This window comes from Mauremys reevesii, linkage group 26, assembly GCF_016161935.1.
Source record: "Mauremys reevesii isolate NIE-2019 linkage group 26, ASM1616193v1, whole genome shotgun sequence".
In the NCBI taxonomy this organism is placed as follows: Eukaryota; Metazoa; Chordata; order Testudines; family Geoemydidae; genus Mauremys; species Mauremys reevesii.
This window is the reverse complement of record NC_052648.1, coordinates 8113415-8134349: the sequence shown is the minus strand read 5'-3', so window position 1 is coordinate 8134349 and position 20935 is coordinate 8113415. Positions and strand designations below refer to the sequence as shown.

The window sequence follows — 20935 nt, the reverse complement described above, 5'->3', positions numbered from 1 at the left end:
TCTCGTGGGGGCCCCTGTGGGACCCGGGGCAAATTGCCCCCTGCCCCCCCCACCACGGGCGGCCCTGCTGTGCAGGGGATCAGGTGGGACGCTCGTAACGGGCCCTCTGGGCCTAACCGCGCTGACATTAGTTGGCAGACTTTGGTGCTTGCAGCCTCGGCTCCTTAGCCTTTACCTGCTGCGCTCGGCTCCTGCCGCGCTTACCCACGGCACCAGGCGGGAGCACATGGGGTCTCTAGTCACACGGCACCATGAGCTGGGCTGAGCTCGTCCATGCAGCCTGAGGGAGTTAGGCACCCGGCTCCCACGGAGCTCAGTAAAGCAGGAGTCTTTGTGTCTGGAGAGTGAGCACCCCTCAGGCAGCTGGTGAGCGGACACACACAGACCCCGGGGAGCTCCATGGGGCTGGGAACGTTGCAGCGAGCGAGGGTTGCGGGATCTAGGCCGTAGCTTTCAAGCTGGTGCGATCCAGGCCATTCTGCCCCTAGGGGAGATGATTATGGTCATTCCTACCACTCAGCTCCGACCCAGACACTTGCCAGCCAGCCAGCGCCAAGCCCTTGCGAGAGTCTCTATCCCTCTTTCACAGGCTCAGGGCCGGGATGGCCCAGATTCCCAAAGGACTTTCGCTGCCTAACTTCCTTTGGCGTTCTGGGCAGAAGTGACTTGACCAAGAACCCGCAGCAGGTATGTGGCAGAGGCAGGCCTGAAATCCATCTCCTTCCCCTGGGCCGTTTGCCGGTGAACCTACCTGGAGCCAGGGTTAAGTGCGCAGGGCTGGGTGTGGCTTGCACCCCCTCTGGGCGAACAGCAAGCAACCAGCCATCCAATACTGAGGTCGCTCTGGGGCTCACATGGACCGAGCCAGCTGCCCTGAGTCCAGCTGGTCGGGAGATGGGCCACCAGCGTGACTGGCTGCCCATGGAGAAGCTGAAGCCTGAAGGAGACACGCTGGCCCCTAGTGACGGTGGTAGGGGGAAGTTGGCCCTTGCTCTGTGGGTGGGATCTTCCATCTGGATGGGGCACCACAGGGTGGGGATCTCCCCCCGGCCCTGCGTTCGGTCCTTCAGTTGCTGCTCTCAGCTACTGCACTGCAAACTGCCTTTAAGTCACAGCAGATCTCAGCCCACTGGCCATGGCAAAGTCAAGCTGGCACAGGTGGCAGGGACTGGCACAGGCGGCAGCCCTGGGTGCCAGGGGCATTTCCCACTGGATTCATCCCAGAGCTGGATACGCCACAGCCTGGTTCTTTGTGGATTCCCGTCCTCCCACCCTTGGGGAACCCCCCCGGGGCAAACGAAAGCGAGAAAAGACAGCGACGCTGGAGGGGGGCCGGGGGTGTCCAGTCTTGTAAACAGAACTTTATTGGCAGGGGGAACTCCCGAGTTATACAGGGAAGAGTTTACGGCTGCAGCATGCATGGCCTGCACAGGTTAAAAGGAGGAAGGTCACAGGGGGGCACAGGTCACAAGAGAACTGGCATCGTCCTGGCCCACTCGCTTTGCAGTGGGTCGGCTCCTTGAGGGCCGCATGCCTCGCGCACCTTATTTACACTGGTGGGGAGCGGGCGGTCTGCAGGCCCGGCTCCCCCCGGGGGCAGTTAGAGACGCCCGCCCCTTTCCGCGGAGCCCATCACAGCTGTCCTGTCCCCCTCCGCGGCACCACGGTCCCCTCCCCTCTTCCCCCAGGCCTGGCTCTGCTCCCTCGTCAAACTCCCCAGGGCGGGGACCCGGCCCCCCCAGCCTCCCTTGGGAAAGCAGGGGGCCTGGCTGGCGGGGCCCAGGCTCCACAGCGGGACGGGCCAGGAGCCCTGCTGAGCAGTCACCGTCTTCCCAGAGCTTTGGCTGCCATTTTAAGCTGGCCTGGGCAGCGTGTGGGCAGGATCCATCCAGGTGCAGGCTAACCGGGCCGGCAGCTTGGGCATGGGATATGTCGCCCCCACGGGGCCATGGCCTGGGCGTGGGATATGCTGCACCCATGGGGCCATGGCCTGGGCATGGGATACGCCGCCCCCACGGGACCAGGGCCTGGGTGTGGGATACGCCGCCCCCACGGGGCTGCGGCCTGGGCGTGGGATACGCCGCCCCCCACGGGGCCGTGGCCTGGTCGTGGGATACGCCCCCCCCACGGGGCCGCGGCCTGGGCGTGGGATATGCTGCACCCACAGGGCCATGGCCTGGGCCTGGGATACGCCGCCCCCCACGGGGCTGTGGCCTGGGCGTGGGATACGCCGCCCCCCCACAGGACCATGGCCTGGGCGTGGGATACGCCGCCCCCACGGGGCCGCGGCCTGGGCGTGGGATACGCCGCCCCCCACGGGGCTGTGGCCTGGGCGTGGGATATGCTGCCCCCGCACGGGGGTGCAGGCCTTGTTGGCCTGATTGTCACAAGAGCTCAGCTCCCATTCAAGCCCCTAAAGGAAGTGGCCGGATTCGCCCAGCCCCCAGCAGCCCCCATTCGCCTGGAGCTCCAGCCCCAAGCCGGTGCCAGGCGAGAGCTGTGCTGGGGGCAGGCTGCAGGCCAGCTCTGTGCTCGAGGAAGGGGGCCAGCTGCTTCCAGATTACCTCTCCCAGCCCAGCGGGCACATCCTGCTGCCTGCCTCCACCCCCCCTCCAGCACCCAGGCGGTCACCCCCTCCCTCAGGTGTCTTTCCTGGCCCTGGCCCCACGCTGCCAGAGGCAGAGCCTCTTCACTGGGCTCTGGGTCTCAAGCCCTGCCTGCCCCTGTGGGCAGAGGGGACCCAGCAGCAGGATCTGCCCCTGGACCCAGTGCTCCAGCTAACAGGCCCGGAGAGGACAGGAACCCGGCTCCCACCCCCAGCCAGACCCTGTGGCCCCAAGGGGGCTGGGGAACCTCGTTTCAGTGGCTTTTGTGCTTGTGGCGGGACGTGCCGAAATGCCGCGGGGGAAGCCGTCCCTGTCAGCTCTGTGGTCTGAGTGGGGTGCAGGGTACCTGGGGAGCAAGTGAATCCCCCACCCCCTGGTGACTTTGCACCCCCAGCGAGGCTGGGAGAAGCAGCTGCGCATTGGGTCGACCATCTGAACCAGCCCCATCCCCTGCAATCTTCACTGGTCCCCACCGCCCAGGGAGCTGCTCCACCGGCTTAGCCGCCACCAGGAGCGAGTGTAGATGAGAACCAGCCCCAAAACCTCGGGGAAGATGAGAGCTGGAGGCACCCCGGCAAATCGCAGCTCAGGCCTGGAAAGGCTGGCTGGATGCCTGCAGGGGGCAGCGCCAGGCGCGCACACAGACACGCCGACGCGTGCCCACGTTATCGCGTGCTCCCCGTGCCCGGGATCGGAGCCAGCAGCTAGGCTCCAATCTGTGCTTTAGTGAGAGGGGGGCAGGAGCCAGACTTCCCGGAGAGCCCCTTCCCCACCTGGCTGCGGGTGGGTGGAGGCGGGGGACCCTGGGCGGAGATCTGCTGGCAACGCCCCACCCGCTGCCGTGCCACAGCCGGAAACGCTCCTGATCCCTGGCCCGAGAGACGCCTCCACGCTGGAGGGATTGTGCAATTCGTGACAGAGGAAAGGAAAGAAAAAGAAAGGCCGCGCCCCCCCCCCGCAATAAAATAAAAATACAAACAGGCCAAGATCCAATCCTGGAAGCCCCCAAGGAATCCGAGCCGCCCCAGAGCAAGCCGCACACCCGGGGCCCCTTCCCGCCTCGCGGGTGGTAGAAAACCAGCCCCCAAACAGGCTTAAAACAAGGACAAAAAGATTGTGCTTCCTATTGTTGCAGAGACAGACACCCCTGCTTCCTGTCTACCCGGGGGAATCCCCACTCCCCAAGGCTACGGTTGTGCCAATCCTCTGCGCCCCCTCCCCCTACAGTCAGCTCCTGCTGGAATCGGGCGGCGTGTGACCGACTGCATCAAGGCACGGGGGCGATGGAGCCGCCGGCGGCACCGCGCGGCTGTGGGGAGGCAGCCGGGAACCGTTTCACCAGCCAGTTCAGAGGCGCCTCGTTAGGGTTGCGGAGGGGCCGGGGGGGGCAGTATCAGGAAATGCCAAAGGGAAAGAGGATGGGCGGTTTAGGGGAGCGTAGCGGTACCCTTGCTGCAGTGTCAGCCCAATGCCATCTGTTGGCATCTGCCCGGCATGGGTGACGGGTAAAGTGCTGGTCTGTCTGCAGAGAGGCAGCCGGACGAGCCATCGGGGAGCCGGGACAGATCGGCCCCAGCCAAGCGGGAAGAAAACACCCCTGCGGTCCCCCCCTCTCTTTGCTGGTCCACCAGTGGAGCAGCCACTGGCACCACGCCAGATCCCAGTGGGAAGCCAACCGCCCGGATTCCCTGGAGGTCGCAGCCCTTCCTGACCACGCAAGAGAAGCCCTGTCCTGGGATAGACAGAGGGGGTCTTGCCCCCCGACAGAGCAGGGCAGAGGGGGCGCTGCACCCGTCTCATCCCTGCCAGCACGGGGCAGAAGGGGCGCTGCCCACCGCAAGTGGTGGAACGGGCCCAGCCCTTGCCGGGGGTACCCAGGCCCTGCGCCCTCCCAGCGAGAGGCCGTGTCAGGCGGGGGGAACAGAGGGGAGCTGAGAACTCTGAGATCCGGGGGAGGCCGCTCTGCGCTGGGGGTGTCAAGGAGCAAGAAGACCTCACCCCCCCACCATTTACAGTACAAAAACGAGGGGGTGATGAGCCGGGCGGGGTGGGGGGCCCAGGGTCACCGGGGCCTTGTCCAGCCAGCTGCCTTCCACCCCCTGGTGCTGCGTCGTTATATCTACGGTGATGCCGAAATCCTGCTTGGAGGGGCCCCAATCCTGCCTAGGTGCCACCGAAAAGAAGGAGCGAGTGGGGCAGGTTCATGGAGATGAGTCCAGTGAGGAAGCACCAGCTGCCAGAGCAAACGCAGAGACCCCCCCCTCCCCCCCACAACCGGCTCCTCTCCGGCGCCCCCTACAGTCATTTGCTGGAGACACCTGGGTCTCGGGCGTGTCTCCCTGGACGGGAGCGAGGCTCCCTAGGCTCCGCCCCCTCTGCTGAAACCCCGCCCCGAAGAGGAGACTCTAAAAGCAAACCACACCCCCTCCCCGGCCGGCTCCTATTTGACCGAGGGAGTCCGCTCGATGCCGTACTTGAGGAGGTGGCTGAGGTCCGTGAGGGTGTGCTGGCTGCCCAGCGTGGGGGGCTGCGGGGGCCCGGCGGGCCGGCTGTACACCCCCGGGTTCTCCGCGCTGTTGAACGTGTGGTTCCTCTTGAGGTGGGCGGCCGCCTGTCTGGCGGCGTTGTTGCTGTTGAAATTCAGCTGGTCAGGGTTCCAGTGGCTGCCGTCCCCGGCCTCCCCGCTCGGCGCCGACACCACCCGGCGCCGGTCCGGGCTGTCGTGCGGCGTGACGGGGAACTCGCCGCAGGAGCTCCTGCCCAAGCCGGGCCGGTGGGAAGGGGGCGGCTGCTGCTGGCCCCTCGGCCCCTCGCCCCGCTCCCGCGCCCCGCTCACCGGCAGGTAGTGCATGTCCACGGAGGAGTCGCTCGCCTCGTCCTCCAGCTCTTGGTCCATGAGCATGGAGTGGCAGATGGGGATGACGCGCCCGGCCCGGAGGTGGTGGGGCACCTGGGCGTGGCTGGAGTGCAGCAGGATGACGGAGGAGCCCGCGCAGGGCGGCTCGCGGATGGAGGCGTTGATGAGATTGTGGCTCTGCTCCCAGCTGCAGTTCTTGAGGTTGCTGGGGCAGCGCTTCTGCTGTAGGGGGGTCTGCTCGGGGGTGGGCAGCACCCCCGAGTCCAGGTCGTGCTGGCTCACCTTGAGGAGCCCCTTGGGCCAGCCGTTCTGCATCAGCGGGGCCAGGAGGTTCTCGGGCGGGCCCCCGCGGGCGCGGCGCTCGCCCAGCCGGCTGACGCTCACCACCGACTCGCTGTGCGCCAGGATGTTCTCTTTGTCCTTGCGGCGCGCCAGCTCCTTGCGGTCCCGGTGCCCGATGAACCAGCACACGCTGAAGCCGGAGATCACCGCCCCGATGACGAAGGCAGCCACGGAGGAGATCACCAGCAGATTCACGGAGACCAGCCCGTCTGGCTCCTCCACGAAGCTCTCGGTTATCAGCCCTGGGGGGAAGGAGGAGCGGGTGAGCGGGGAGCGGGCACTGCCAGAGTGGCATGTTGGCACCGTGCGTTCGCCCCGTGCGCCCGGGAAGCAGAGAGTCCGACGGGCAGAGCATGGCTCAGACCGGGACCACAGTGCAAGCTGGGATCTGGCAGTGTGAGCTTCCCCACAGCAGTGCCCTGCCCAGACCAGCTGCTTGTCCTACCCTGTGAGTCGTCCCCCTTCCCCCCCCCGCCAGCGAGCATGGGAGCTCTTACCCTCACACTCCCCGAGGTGCGAGGTGCTGCCTCCGGCGATGTCCTGTTCGAACACAGCCCTGCGGGATGGCCACAAGGAAGGAAGAGATCAGTCAGAGGGAGGAAACGGGCTGCTGCCCGGGGGGCGTGTGGGGATGCCAGGCTGAGAGAGGCCAGCTGTCAGCTCATTGCTGGCTCTGGGCTTCCTGCGCCGGGAACCAAACCCAGCAAACCCAGAGTGCTAAGGGGCTGGCACTCTCCCATCTGAGCCAATGCAGGGCACAGTGTTGGCGAGGAGGGGGTTGGGAATAGGAGGGGGGCTGACTTCACCCCTGCAGTCAGGGCAGACCCCAGTGTAGTGCTAGGGGGCGCTGTGCCGCAGGGGCCCTGGGCTGGGCTGCTGGGGGGCCCCATGGCAGCTGACACGTGGAACCGAGTCTGGTCATTACAGATCCCGGGATAGGAGACAGCCCCAGGGCCCTGGCCCGATTCCTGCGGAGGAGGGAATTCCATCCTCCACCCCCCTCACCTGCCCCAGTGATGCCAAATGGAAATGACATGCCCTGGTGTGGGAGGGTGCTCAGCTCGGGCTGGGCCGGGGAACACAGCAGCCGAAGGTTGGACGGGAACAAAGGGCTCAGTGCTCCCAGGGGATGGGAGATGCTCGGTGGATGGTCCCCGATCAGTGCTCCGGGTCTCAATATGTAGCAGTAGGATTTTATGTTTGTATTTTACATAATTTAGAATGAAGGCTAAAGAATAAGAATGTAGCATGTATTAAATGTAGGGGTGTATGATTTGATCATATCCTGCCAGCCACCCTTTTTGAATCGCAGAACGGAATGACCTAATGGGCCCCAGAATTTGTGCCTGTGCTGATTTCAAGGCAGTGACAGACCTTTGAGGGTCACCCATTTGTTGTCGGTTTAGCATTTAAAAAATAAGTCCAAGAATGCCGTGATTGTTTTCTTCTGCGTTGCAACTTGATGTCCCTGTTCCAAATGTTCTGCACAAATTAATTCTGTTTTGTGTGTGAATAAAAAGTGTGTGCGTTAAAAGAGAAGTGTGAAGGCCATCGCTGGAGCAGACGGTCTGGGGAGGAACCGGAGACAGACGCAAGGGTGCTAGTGAAATGTCAGAGGAGGGCAGATTGACAACTCTAAAGATGAGACAGGCACCTATCAGTGGCTGTGCTAAAGAAGGAGAAGGACAATTTAAGAAAACAAGCGCTTGTGCAAAACTCGTTGGTCCCAATGAAGGAAAATCACGATCTAAACAGGAAAGAATCCTGTGGCACCTTATAGACTAACAGATGTTTTGCAGCATGAGCTTTCGTGGGTGAATACCCACTTCTTCGGATGCAACATCTTGCATCCGAAGAAGTGGGTATTCACCCACGAAAGCTCATGCTGCAAAACGTCTGTTAGTCTATAAGGTGCCACAGGATTCTTTGCTGCTTTTACAGAACCAGACTAACACGGCTACCCCTCTGGTACTTGATCTAAACAGGGCGCCTTGCCATGAAACTTTGGGTTTGTCCTGCCAAGACTTCCCCGGAGCAGCGTGTCAAGAGCGACGGAACCCGGCTCCTCCTTACTGGTGATCAACCCACTGGGTTGACCTGGACTGGTAACTATAACATCAACTGGCGGGACGTGTGTGTGTGTGTGTGTGTGTGTGTGTGTGTGTGTGTGTGTGTGTGTGTGTGTGTGTTGATTGAATACATATGCTAGTTGTTGTATCTTCAATGAACACGGCGTATTGCCTTTTCCCCTTAAAAAGATCCTGTGTGCTTATAAGTATAACAAATAGGCCCCACTGGCAAATCCCTCCCCTCTCCGTAATCTGGGGCTTGGGCCAGCGCTATGTCCGTGGAGCACCCCGGGAGGGAGCTACTCCCCAGTACACCCCGAGGGGCTGCTGGCCTCTGAGCATCTCTCCTTTATCCCCAGACGCCTAGCAAGGGGCAGGGACACGGGGTCTCCGGAAGGGAGAGGGCTGAGATGCTGCATGAGAAAGAAGATCCCAGGATCCTTTCGGCAGCAGAATTCCGGGCAAAACCTCTCACCTGGGCACCGAATTCCTGCCCCGCCTGGTGGGGACCACACGCCGTTACCGTCTGACGGGGCTTGGGTGTGAGATGAGTTTGCTGGTTCTCAGCCCAGCTGTTAGTAGGGTCGCAGCATAAACCCCACCTGCGCAATCAGCAGAGAGGCCAAAGACGCAGGGAGGTGGCCCCTCCAGATCAGGGTGGAGGCAGAGTATCAGGGCAGAGAGGTGGAGGCTCATCCCACAGCCTGGGCTGCCCCAGCTCCACACAGTTCCCCGGGCTCTAGGGCTGTTCACCCAGCATCACCTGCAGCAGCCAACTCCCACCAAGGCGGCTCCCCATCCCCAGCCCCGGAGGGGTCCTCGCTGGCCAGCATTACCTGGTGCTGGTTTCCAGGAAGATGCAGGAGCCCTCGGGGGTCCAGCCGCAGTAGGGGTCCCGGCTCCCGAGGCAGTTCCTGAAACCCGGCAGGAAAGAGGGGCTGGTTAGAGAAGTCCGCGTCCCGGCACGGTGGATCGCGGGCGCCTGGTCCGCAGTCGGGGTGGGACAGTTCACTGAGCAGGGGATTTCACACCTACTGGGCCAAATCTATCCCTGGCGTAGGCCCCTTGGAGCCAGCGAGGTCACACGGCAAAGATACTGGTTCACAGGCTCTTTGTAAACCTGGGTGTGACTCGTGAGAAGGCTGCATCCGGGGCGCTGACTATTAATAACGAAGGAATCCGGGCTGGCATGTATACAGGCAGCGTGGGCTGGCCAGGATCTCAGGACACCTGGGTTCTCGTCCCAGCTCTGCTATTGGGGGACCTGGGGCAAGTCACTTCCTCTGTTTCCCTTCCCACCTTTGGTGTTGTCCGTGAGCCCGTACGAGCAGGGACTGTCTCTCGCTCTACGCGCAGCGCCTGGCACAGCGGGGCCCTGATCTCTGGTGAGGGCTCCAGATGCAGCCGCATACAAAGAATTACCTCCCAAAAGCTCCGTTACACAGCCCTCCCAAGGTAGGAGGCGGCAGCATTAACGCCTGTGTTACCTCAATCCAGAGCCCTAGTGCATCTGCGTTAGGGTCCCGTCTCTAAGGACCACACGCTATTTTTAACATGGGGTCCCCTGCTTCATTCAGCTCTTGGTCGACTCTCAGCTTCAGGGGACGGAGGCCACGTCTGCTCAGGTGGGCAGCTGGCCATCGACCGAGCTGGAGCTGATGGCAGGGAAGGGGCCCAGAATACCCCGGAGGCCCCCTCTTGCCCACCCCATGCAGCAGAGCCCGGGAGCTGATGGACAAAGGCTGCAGCTGATGGGCGGGAGAAATCCTCCCCCCCGCCCATACATCTGGTTGATTCTTCAGTGGTGGTTGTCCTGGAAAAATCCCACACTGCCCTGGGCTCAGTCCCTTCCCAGCAGCCAGAGCTTTAACTTGCCAGGAGCTTCCCTAAGGGGGCAGGTATGAAGCCGAGACGTTCTGAGTAATTGCGTCTCGGGCTCTGATAATGAGGCAGGGGAATGTGGTGGGCGAGGACGTGGGCACCGGCCCTCGGGCCTCACCACCTGTGATGGGTGGCATTATTTGCGGGGCAGCTTGGCTCCTACAAGGGGAACTCACCCCCCTCTCTCCCCCCGAACTACAGTCCTGGGACAGTGGGACCCAGAGCTGGGGAAAAGGCCCTGGGGCAGAGCCAGGGTGATCCCACGTTGCAGGAGGGTGGGTTTGAAACCCTCCTGCCCCCGCTGTTATGTTCATGCCCCCACCCCAAAGAGAAAGGTATAGCCAGACTGAACCCCCAAACAAGTGATGTCGCCACCTTCTCAGGGCTTTCAATGCAAAACCAGGGAGAACTTTGTCTGTTGTGGGGCAGGTGGACTTGACAGAAACCCCGCCCACAACCCCAAACCCCACCCACTCACAGCCCCAAACCCCGCCCACTCACCACCCCAAACCCCGCCCACTCACCACCCCAAGCCACTGAGCTGTGGTGGCAAGAGCCGAGAACGAGAAACTCACTTCATGCAGCCCGAGTGCTGCTGGCATCGGGCAGTGGGCACCCTCACCACGCACGGGGGGAAGGCCAGCAGTAAGGACCCCGTGGCTTTGTCCAGCTCCATGCCCAAGAGCTTCCTTTCGTCCTCGTTGTCTCGGCCGCACCTGCAGACAGACCCGGGGGAAATCTCAGTCCGCCCCACGTCCCCGAGGAGAGCCCGCCCGCCCTGGCCCTGGGCTGCCACTGTGGGGAGTGGCCAGCGTGTGACTGGGACAGGTCCCCAGGAGGGCACGGGGCGGAGGGACCTTTGGCATCCTTCCCAACGGGCAGAGAACAGAACCAAAGCCCCAAGCGCCTTCCCCCACCTCTGAGAAAGTGCCAAGTCAGGCAAGGAAACCGAGGTCCTTTTGTGCTGCAGGAGATTGAGGGGGGGGTGTCCCTCGATGTGGGGGAGGGATTCACTCTGCGTCGCTGTCAGGGAGGCTTGAGACCCAGGGACTGATCGCACCCTGCGTTGGGTGGACATGGAGGGGAAGGGGCACGAAACGTGAACGTAGGGTGACCAGATGTCCCGATTTCATAGGGACAGTCCCAATATTTGGGGCTTTGTCTTATATAGGCTCCGATTACCCGCCACCTCCTGTCCCGATTTTTCACACTTGCTGTCTGGTCACCCTAGTGCATGTGGGAGCCACTAGGAATCGGACCCCCTCGGAATCCAACTTCTGCACCAGGGCCTGAGAATGACGTGGGAGACCGTGCCAGAGACCTGCTCGTGTCACACCATCGGCTCACTCGTTCACCACAGGCGTGCGCGGCGTGCGCGGTCTCTGCCGAAAGCTAAGAACTCGCCGCTCGTCATGGTCAGGGCGAGATGTTGGGAGAGGACATCGTCGGAGAGAGATGTAACAGGGAGGAGATTAGCTTTGAAGTGAAGCTTGTCTGACTGAATCAGCCGCCCTGAGTTTACTGTCTCAGCCTGAGGATTTACAGAGACTCAAGTACCCCAAGAAAAGTCTTGGACTCGGGGACCCCCCGGGGCAAGAGACAAGAGTCTGTAACTGCAGGAGAAGAGAGGGCACAAGCCTGGGTGGCAGGTTTGTAGAAATTGTGGTGGTGCCCAGGACCCGCCCTCCCAAACTCTGCCCCACACCTGCCTAAGGCTCCGGGAGGGAGTTTGGGTGGGGGGAGGAGGTCTGGGGTGCAGGCCCTGGGCTGGGGATTGGGGTGCAGGCTCTGGGAGGGAGTTTGGGTGGGGGAGGGGGTCTGAGGTGTAGGCTCTGGGAGGGAGTTGGGGTGGGGGGAGGAGGTCTAGGGTGCAGGCCCTGGGCTGGGGATTGGGGTGCAGGCTCTGGGAGGGAGTTTGGGTGGGGGAGGGGGTCTGAGGTGTAGGCTCTGGGAGGGAGTTTGGGTGCTGGGTGCAGGCTCCGGGCTGGGGAAGTGGGTGCAGGAGGGGGTGAGGGGTGCAGGCTCCGGGAGGGAGTTTGGGTGTAGGCTCTGGGCCGGGGGTGGGGGCGTAGGAGGGGGTGAGGGGTGCAGGCTCCGGGAGGGAGTATGGGGGTGGGAGGGGGTGCACGCTCTGGGAGGGAGTTTGGGGATAGGAGGGAGTGCAGGGGTGAGGGCTGTGGGGCTGAGCATGAGGGGTTTGGGATGTGGGAGGGGGCTCAGGGCTAGGGCAGAGGGTTGGGGTGTGGGGTGAGGGCTGTGGGGCTGAGGATGAGGGGTTCATGATGCAGGCGCGGGCTCAGGGCTGGGGCAGAGGATTAGGATGTGGGGGGGATGAGGGCTCTGGCTGGAGCTGGGGTTGAGGGGTTTGGGGCGTTGGAGAGGCTCAGGGCTAGGGCAGAAGGGCAGGGTAAGGGCAGCCTGCCCTGCCATTAGTGGATGGGGGGCACGAGGACCCTGCGGCAGCAGACAGCAGTTGATGCCGGGAGCCGGCAGAGCAGAGTCGGCGTGAGCTGCAGGCTCCGGGGCCCGGGGGAGGTGAGCAGGGGCAGCAAGTGGGGCCGGGGGAGAGACCCGGCCCCAAACATTGGTGCAGCCGGGCCCCTGGGCCCTGAATATTGCTGGAGCCCAGGCACCACGAGTGTATATAACTCGCCGCCCATGGGCACAAGATTTTATCCATTTCTGGGCTGGACAAGTGCTGCACAGACTGACTGTTTGGGTGAGAAACACCTTGCTAGACAGGAAAGCTGCTTGTTACTAGGTATAGACTGTAGACTGGGTTTTCGGTTTTTCTTACGTTTCCAAATCCTTGTACTTGCTGCTATTTGAGCCTCTGTCTCAAGCTCTGTGCAATACGCTTCCCTTTGGGATTGCTACAGACACGTCTACACGCCTTGCGCTGGGGAGAGGGCAGAACCGAGATGAAGCCAGTACCCTGGGGTGCGCTGCGGGTGCCCAGACGCAAGGGACCGGGCGCTCCAGTGCACACGAGTAGGAGCTGAGGAGTGTAACACCAGGTAGTTGGGGAGAGTTTCCCCAGGTGGGCACAGACAAGGCTCCCTGCTGCTGCGAGAAAGCCGTAGTGACTCACCTTAGCATCCCAGGGACTCGGATCCATCTGTCCAGGTGCTCACCCCATGCCCATCCCAGGGGATTTCCCGCTCTCTGATTGGCACCTCTGGGTCCCCAAAGCCCACTGCATGTTCCCCAAACCCCTCCATCCTCTTTAACTTCATCCCCAGCCCCTGGGCGCCCCTGTTCCGAGCGCGCTAGCCGAGCCTAGGCCGTGTCCGTGCCTACCTGCCGGGGTGGTAGGTCTCGAACTCCTCCAGGAGCAGGCTCTGGCTCCCGGCGCTGACGGCCGAGGGGCTGGCACTGATGTTGGGGTTGATCAGGAACTTGAGGACGGTGCCGGTGTTGGAGCCCAGGAAGACCACGGTGCAGTTGCCCCAGGGCCCCGCCGCACTGTCCACCACAATTTTACGGAGCTGATACCTGCAGAGCAGGGGGTGGAAGTGGGGTCGCTCGTTATTGTTCATGACGGCCGAGGTCCAGGAGAAGCCCCAGAGAAGAGGTGATGCCATCAGGTGTGGGGAGATGGCAAGTGGGGAGATGGGATAGTGTCCCGGGGGTAACACACCTAGTGTGGATCGGACTCTCTGTAGCTAGAAAAGACCTGCTGAGTTAGCACTTACTGCCCTCCTGCTAGTGCGTGTGGGAAATCTACGTCCCCACCCAAACCCAACCCACATCCCCAACCAGAATCCACCCAGATCCTCATGAGAACCCACCCAGATCCCCATGAGAACCCAACCCAGATCCCAAACTGAACCTGATCCAGATCCTAACCAGAACCCAACCCACATCCCCAACCAGAACCCACCCAGATCCCCATGAGAACCCAACCCAGATCCCAAACGGAACTTGATCCAGATCCTAACCAGAACCCAACCCACATCCCCAACCAGAACCCACCCAGACCCCCATGAGAACCCAACCCAGATCCCAAACGGAACCTGAAGAAACGACAATCCAAGAAGGTGTACACACATCTACACGCCCACCCACACCTACACACACGCACACCCTAGGTATCCATGCACATGCCAGAAGCCCATGCACCATGCACCCAGAGCAGAAATGCACCGATCCTACATGCATTCCGGACACAATCCCTCTCCACACACAGGGACATCCCTGCTTCCACACATTTACACACTTGCACATCACATGTGGGCACAGACACCCCTGCACCACTCCAATGGCTTCCTTGCTATGCGACATACATCCACGCAGCTCCAGGCCCAGACAGACAGACCCCCAAACCCACAGACAGACAGACCCCGGAGGCCGAGCTAAGGCCCGGCAGAGGAGAGGAAGAGATTTCGGTGGGTATCACAACCTCTGCAGAAAGCTGCAGCTAAACAAGAGGCTCCTTGTCCCTCTCCCCCACCCCAAAAGGGTCAATTAGAATAAGTTTTCTGTTGTCTCATTATAGCTGTAATTATCAGCACCAATGAGCTCCGGCTGTTTTGCATTTTCACAGCACTGGTACCATGGGGCGAGGATTGGGAAGAACTCTGCTCCCCACCCCCTCCTGCTCCCTCCCGCCGGCGCGCCATCGGGGCCTGGGTGGCGACCACATACCCCCCGGCACGTGCACTTGTCCCTGTCCCCCCCGCCGCCTGCATATGCACCCCCAGACGGGCGGTGCAAGCTCCCCACCACACCCCGCCGCACTGCCCCTTTCAACACCTCGAATCCCAGCGAGTGATGCATCTGCCCATCAACACGAGCCCCCAGAGCCTCTGGTTGGGAGCTTTTGGCTTGAGAGCCAGGGAGTGATGCTTGATTAATTCCACATAAAACAGCAATTAAGGCAGATTTAATTAGAATGAGACAATCTCGGCAGCAAAGTTTAGAAGATTTATCAACCCTCTTGGTGCACTCAATCCTCGCACAGGCACAGGCGCGTGCACACACACACACAAGTAACACCCACCCAATCACAAATGCACATTTACACACTGGTACCTACATTTGCAAATCATGCATACACACACAAGTGCATGTGTACGCCCATGGGCATACAAGTACACATGTCCACGTGTCCACACACGGCTGCACACACGTGGACATGTACACACATACACACACACACAAAGTGTGCATGTACACACACAAGTATATATGTACGTGTGTACACACACGCAAGGGCACATGTACACGCACAACTGTAGACATCCACTCGCAAGTGCACATGCACACACACAAGGGTAGGCACGCACTCACAAGTTCACACGTACGCACACACATCCACACTCACAAGTGCACACATACACAGGCATGCACCCACTCACACGGCACGCGTACATACAGAAGTGTACATGTACACACGTGCACACACACACTCAGTTGCATGCATTCACACACATGCACACACACACTCACAAGTGCACCTGTTCACACACACATGTGCACACACCCTTCGTATCATTTATCTCCCTCTAAGGGAAATCATAGAATCAGAGAATCTCAGGGCTGGAAGGGACCTCAGGAGGTATCTAGTCCAACCCCCTGCTCAAAGCAGGACCAATCCCTAACTAAATCATCCCAGCCAGGGCTTTGTCAAGCCGGGCCTTAAAAACCTCTAAGGAAGGAGATTCCACCACCTCCCTAGGGAACCCATTCCAGTGCTTCACCACCCCCCTAGTGGAAAAGTTTTTCCTAATATCCAACCTAGACCTCCCCCACTGCAACTTGAGACCATTGCTCCTTGTTCTGTCATCTGCCACCGCTGAGAACAGCCGAACTCCATCCTCTTTGGAAGTCATGTGCCCCAGCCCCCTAATCATTTTTTGTTGCCCTGCGCTGGACACACTCCAATTTCTCCACATCCCTTCTGTAGTGGAGGGTCCAAAACTGGACGCAATACTCCAGATGTGGCCTCACCAGTGCCGAATACAGGAGAATAATCACTTCCCTCGATCTGCTGGCAATGGTCCTACTAATGCCGCCCAATATGCCGTTGGCCTTCTTGGCAACAAGGGCACACTGCTGACTCATATCCAGCTTCTCGTCCACTGTAATCCCCAGGTCCTTTTCTGCAGAACTGCCGCTTAGCCAGTCGGTCCCCAGCCTGTAGCGGTGCCTGGGATTCTTCCGTCCTAAGGGCAGGACTCTGCACTTGTCCTTGTTGAACCTCATCAGGTTTCTTTCGGCCCAATCCTTCAATTTGTCTAGGTCGCTCTGGACCCTATTCCTACCCCACCAGCGTATCTACCTCTCCCCCCAGCTTAGTGTCACCTGCGAACCTGCTGAGGGTACAATCCATCCCATCATCCAGATCATTAATGAAGATATTGAACACAACCGGCCCCAGGACCGACCCAGCCGCTCCAGGCAGCTGAGACAGGGGAACGAAGGGGGAATCCAGTCCTGCCTAACACTCAATCCGCCCTCCCTAGTCACCAGCCCAGCCGCGCCTGTTGGCTTTCTGCTCCGGGCTGAGCGGGCGGGTTTCTCACCGAGTCATGCTGCGGATGATCCACGGGGCGTGGCCCAGGGAGGGCACCGACTCGTCCATCAGGGGATGCGTCTTCATGAAGTTGAGGATCTCGTCCGGGAAGGAGCTGGAGGAGTTATAGCGCATGCCGGGGGCTGCGCAGCACCCGGGCCTGGGGGCAGAGCGGGAGGCAAGGGCTGAGTGGCACGTGTCTCCCCACCTCCCGCCCGCCAACCTCGGCCCCTCCCACCTCTGTGTGTCCCTCTCGGAGGGTGCAGCTGCCAGCAGTGCCCTGGGGAGCAGGAAGCCGGGGTAGGGGGGCGACCCCGCTTGAACAGGGACGTGACCAACGGATCACGAACGGATCGTTCCCGCTGTCGCCCCCCAACCCCTGTGCAGGGGCAGGTCCCGAACCCTTGGTCTGACCGCATGGGCCACATGTGACTCTTGTGGAGTCAGAGCTGGAGGTGGGGGCGGTGGGGGGGGGGGGCATGGGGGAGGGGGTGATACTCTAAGACACAGGGCCTCCGGTGGGAGATGGGGTGGCAAGCCAGGACTTGGGTGGGGAGGGGTGACATCTCAGGACCCAAGATGGACACCCCAGGACATGGGGACCAGGGTGGGGGAAGGACACTGCAGGACAAAGGATGGGGAAGGGGAAGGACCCCCCAGGACACAGGGCCAGGGTGCGGGAGTGGAAGGACCCCCAGGACCCAGGGTGGGGGAATGGAAGGACCCCCAGGACCCAGGACCGGGGAGGGACCCCCAGGACACAGGGCCCAGGGTGGGGGAATGGAAGGACCCCCAGGACCCAGGGCAGGGGAGGGACCCCCCAGGACACAGGGCCAGGGTGGGGGAATGGAAGGACCCCCAGGACCCAGGACAGGGGAGGGACCCCCCAGGACACAGGGCCAGGGTGGGGGAATGGAAGGACCCCCAGGACCCAGGACCGGGGAGGGACCCCCCAGGACACAGGGCCAGGGTGCGGGAGTGGAAGGACCCCCAGGACCCAGGGTGGGGGAATGGAAGGACCCCCAGGACCCAGGGCAGGGGAGGGACCCCCCCAGGACACAGGGCCAGGGTGGGGGAATGGAAGGACCCCCAGGACCTAGGACAGGGGAGGGACCCCCCAGGACACAGGGCCAGGGTGGGGGAATGGAAGGACCCCCAGGACCCAGGACAGGGGAGGGACCCCCCAGGACACAGGGCCCAGGGTGGGGGAATGGAAGGACCCCCAGGACAGGGGAGGGACCCCCCAGGACACAGGGCCCAGGGTGGGGGAATGGAAGGACCCCCAGGACCCAGGCCCAGGCTGGGGGAGGATTGATAACTGGCCATGCTCTCTGCTCTGGCGGCGCTCCTGATCCAGCCCCCCCAAAGCTGCGGGGTCCTGGCGATACCCACGGGCCGTTGCCCAGGGCGCGTGCCATACACTCACCGCGGCTTCGGCACCATCTCCTCCGGCACGGGAGTCCAGATGGACTCGGGGGATTTCTGCTCCCGGAAGCGCCCCTCAAAGACAGACGCCACCTGTGCCATGTCGAAGGCGCAGACGGCTGAGCCGGGGATGCTGCAGAGACACAGGGGCCATGAGAGCCATGTTGCTGGCCCAGCCTCCCAGCACCCACTCCCACCCTCCTCCTGCCCGGCCGGGACCCCCCCGCTCAGGTCACAGACGTTATGGGCCTGGGCTGAGCAGCTCACTAAGGACTTGGGTGGTTTTTTTTTGGTGTCCTGACGGTTCTTCTCTGGGTCCGGGGCTGAATTCTGCTTTGACTCTGCGCTGATCCTTTGTTGGGTTCTGTTTGGGATCTGGTACCGCGTGGGATCTGGTTTGGTGTCTAGGCCCAGTTCTGTTCGGGATCCATTTGGGGTGGGATCTATTTGGGATCTAGTTTGGTGTTTGGGCTTGATTCCGTTCAGATTTGGTTTGGTTTCTGAGTCTGGTTTTGCTTGAGATCTGCTTAGGGATCTGAGTCAGGTTCTGTTTGGGAGCCAGTTTAGGTTGAGCTCTGGTTGGGATTTGTCTTGATGTAGATTTGTTTGGAATCCTGTTTGGAAACTGGGCTGGGTTCTGTCTGGGATCCAGTCTGGAGCCTGGGCCAGGTTCTGTATGGGATCCAGTCTGGGCCGGGTTCTGTATGGGATCCAGTCTGGAGCCTGAGCCGAGTTCTGTCTGGGATCCAGTCTGGAGCCTGGGCCGGGTCCTGTCTGGGATCCAGTCTGGAGCCTGGGCCGGGTTCTGTCTGGGATCCAGTCTGGGCCGAGTTCTGTCTGGGATCCAGTCTGGGCCAGGTCCTGTCTGGGATCCAGTCTGGAGCCTGGGATGGGTTCTGTCTGGGATCCAGTCTGGGTCAGGTTCTGTTTGGGATCCAGCCTGGGCCAGGTCCTGTCTGGGATCCAGTCTGGAGCCTGGGCCGGGTCCTGTCTGGGATCCAGTCTGGAGCCTGGGCCGGGTCCTGTCTGGGATCCAGTCTGGAGCCTGGGCTGGGTTCTGTCTGGGATCCAGTCTGGAGCCTGGGCCGGGTCCTGTCTGGGATCCAGTCTGGAGCCTGGGCCAGGTCCTGTCTGGGATCCAGTCTGGAGCCTGGGCCAGGTCCTGTCTGGGATCCAGTCTGGAGCCTGGGCCGAGTTCTGTCTGGGATCCAGTCTGGAGCCTGGGCCGGGTTCTGTCTGGGATCCAGTCTGGGCCGAGTTCTGTCTGGGATCCAGTCTGGGCCGGGTCCTGTCTGGGATCCAGTCTGGAGCCTGGGATGGGTTCTGTCTGGGATCGTCTGGGCTGGGTTCTGTTTGGGATCCAGTCTGGAGCCTGGGCTGGGTTCTGTTTGAGATCCAGTCTGGGCCGGGTCCTGTCTGGGATCCAGTCTGGGCCGAGTTCTGTCTGGGATCCAGTCTGGAGCCTGGGCCGGGTCCTGTTTGGGATCCAGTCTGGAGCCTGGGCCGGGTTCTCTGCACAGCTACTTAGCTGCTCCCAGTCACACAAAGCAGCATCCTCACCCCTCGGGGGACCCCGGCCTGTCCCCGCCCGTGACTGGCACCTACACCCATGTGGCGGCTGGAGCTGGGGAGGTCTCTGCAGCCGGCATGGCTCAGGGCGCTAACGCACACAGCTGTGCTCCCATCTGAGCCCAGGGGGCTGCGTGTATGCAGCTGCTTTCCCAGGCAGACGTGGCTGCTGGTGACCCAGGAAGCTGGATCCAGGCGCCCTGCAGTGACGTCACCGGCCCCGGGAGGGCAGGTGTGATGCAGCGACTGAAAGGGACAAGCCAGAGGTGCCCAAATCCTGGAGGGGGCCGAACTGCCTGCCCCTCTTGCTGGCTACTGCCAAGGCTCGGGGGCGGGCGGGGGGGGAGGGCTGGACTGCGGGAGCAGGGGAGGGAAGCCTTCAGAGCAGCCAAAAGGCAGAGAAAAACCCATTCGCTGCCCACTGCCCACCCTGGGCGGCTCTCGCCATGGCAGATTCGTTACCAAAGCTACCGCCAGACACGAAGGGCTGGGACCCCGCACTGCACAATCAGCCCTCGCCCCCTAGCCCTGGACCAACGGGCAGTGAATACCAATCGCCCGCAGCCGCCAGGGCTGTTCCCGGGCCTGGGACGGGAGATGCCCTGGCCTCCTCGGAGAAGGGGGCGGGGGGGGCACGTCTGGATTTTTCTCCCTGCCGCCCCTGTGAGTTTGCACATAATCCCAGGCACGGAATTTATCCCCTGTGGGTGAAGCCGATGTTCCCGTGGGTTCCTGTGGTGCCCCGCGGCAGGAGGCTCCCAGTGGGCTTGGCTAGGGAGCGGATAGGATTTCCATCCAGAGGTGGTAGCCAGAGGCGCTGACTCCGTGGGTGCTCCGGGACTGGTGCACCCATGGGGAAAAAATGGTGGGTGCTGAGCACCCATTGGCAGCTCCCCATCAGCTTCACCCCTGCCCCCCCAGCACCTCCTGCCAGCCGGCGGGCCCTGCCGATCAACGCCGCCCCCTCCCTCCGCAATCAGCTGTTTCACGCATGCTGGAGGCTCTGGGGGAGGAGGGAGGGTGCAGTGCACTGGGGGCAGGGGGTGGAATTGGGTGGGAAGAGGCAAGGTCGGGGTGGAGCGGGGGCGGGAAGAGGCGGGGCGGGGCCTTGGGGGACGGGGTGGAGTGGGGGCGGGGCCTGGGACAGAGCCAGGAGTCGAGCACCCCCCCCTCCCCCGGCACTTTGGAAAGTTTTGAACTGGGTCAGGAACTCAAGGGCACAAGATCGGACCTGAGAGGAGCTTCAACCTCCCACCCGGCCTGGTGTGAAATACGCACGGTGACCCCTAAATCACCCAAAGCCCATTGCACGGCTGGTGGACGGGAGGGACAGTCTGAGCCCAAGCCTGCCTGGGCTAGCACCAGGAGCAGCTCACGATGGGCCTGATCCGGTGCCAGTGCAAGGCAACGGGAGTCTTTGAGCTCTGGATCAGGCCTGAAGCCAGGTGTGCAGGCGTTTTCCCTGAGGCGCAGCGGCCTCTCAGCGAGGCTGCATGGAAAATCTGCCTCAGTGGGGGCGGTGGGGGGATGGTGTTTGTTGCAGTCCTGATCCCAAGCCAAATGGAACGAATGCAAAGATTCCCACTGACGTCAACGGCCTTGGATCTGGCTCTCAGGGCTCGTGCAGGGTGTGTGCACAAGTACACGTGCGAGGGTGTGCACGTTGTGC

The 20935-nt window shown here is 61.9% G+C and overlaps 1 protein-coding gene across 2 annotated transcripts in view; it reads right to left on the bottom strand.

The window, feature by feature from the left end:
* Positions 1-2228: 2228 nt before the first annotated feature.
* The window catches only part of SEMA6B (semaphorin 6B), a 92403-nt gene continuing 73696 nt past the window's right edge, over positions 2229-20935 (bottom strand). For both annotated transcript variants that reach the window (XM_039516136.1, XM_039516135.1), the window contains exons 11-17: positions 17699-17830; positions 16283-16432; positions 13056-13250; positions 10331-10471; positions 8711-8788; positions 6303-6361; positions 2229-6047 (exon numbers count right to left, since the gene is read on the bottom strand). In XM_039516136.1, coding sequence (XP_039372070.1) covers positions 5047-6047; positions 6303-6361; positions 8711-8788; positions 10331-10471; positions 13056-13250; positions 16283-16432; positions 17699-17830 — 1756 coding nt within the window. In that variant the 3' untranslated portion in view covers positions 2229-5046. The remainder of the gene's footprint in view (positions 6048-6302; positions 6362-8710; positions 8789-10330; positions 10472-13055; positions 13251-16282; positions 16433-17698; positions 17831-20935) is intronic.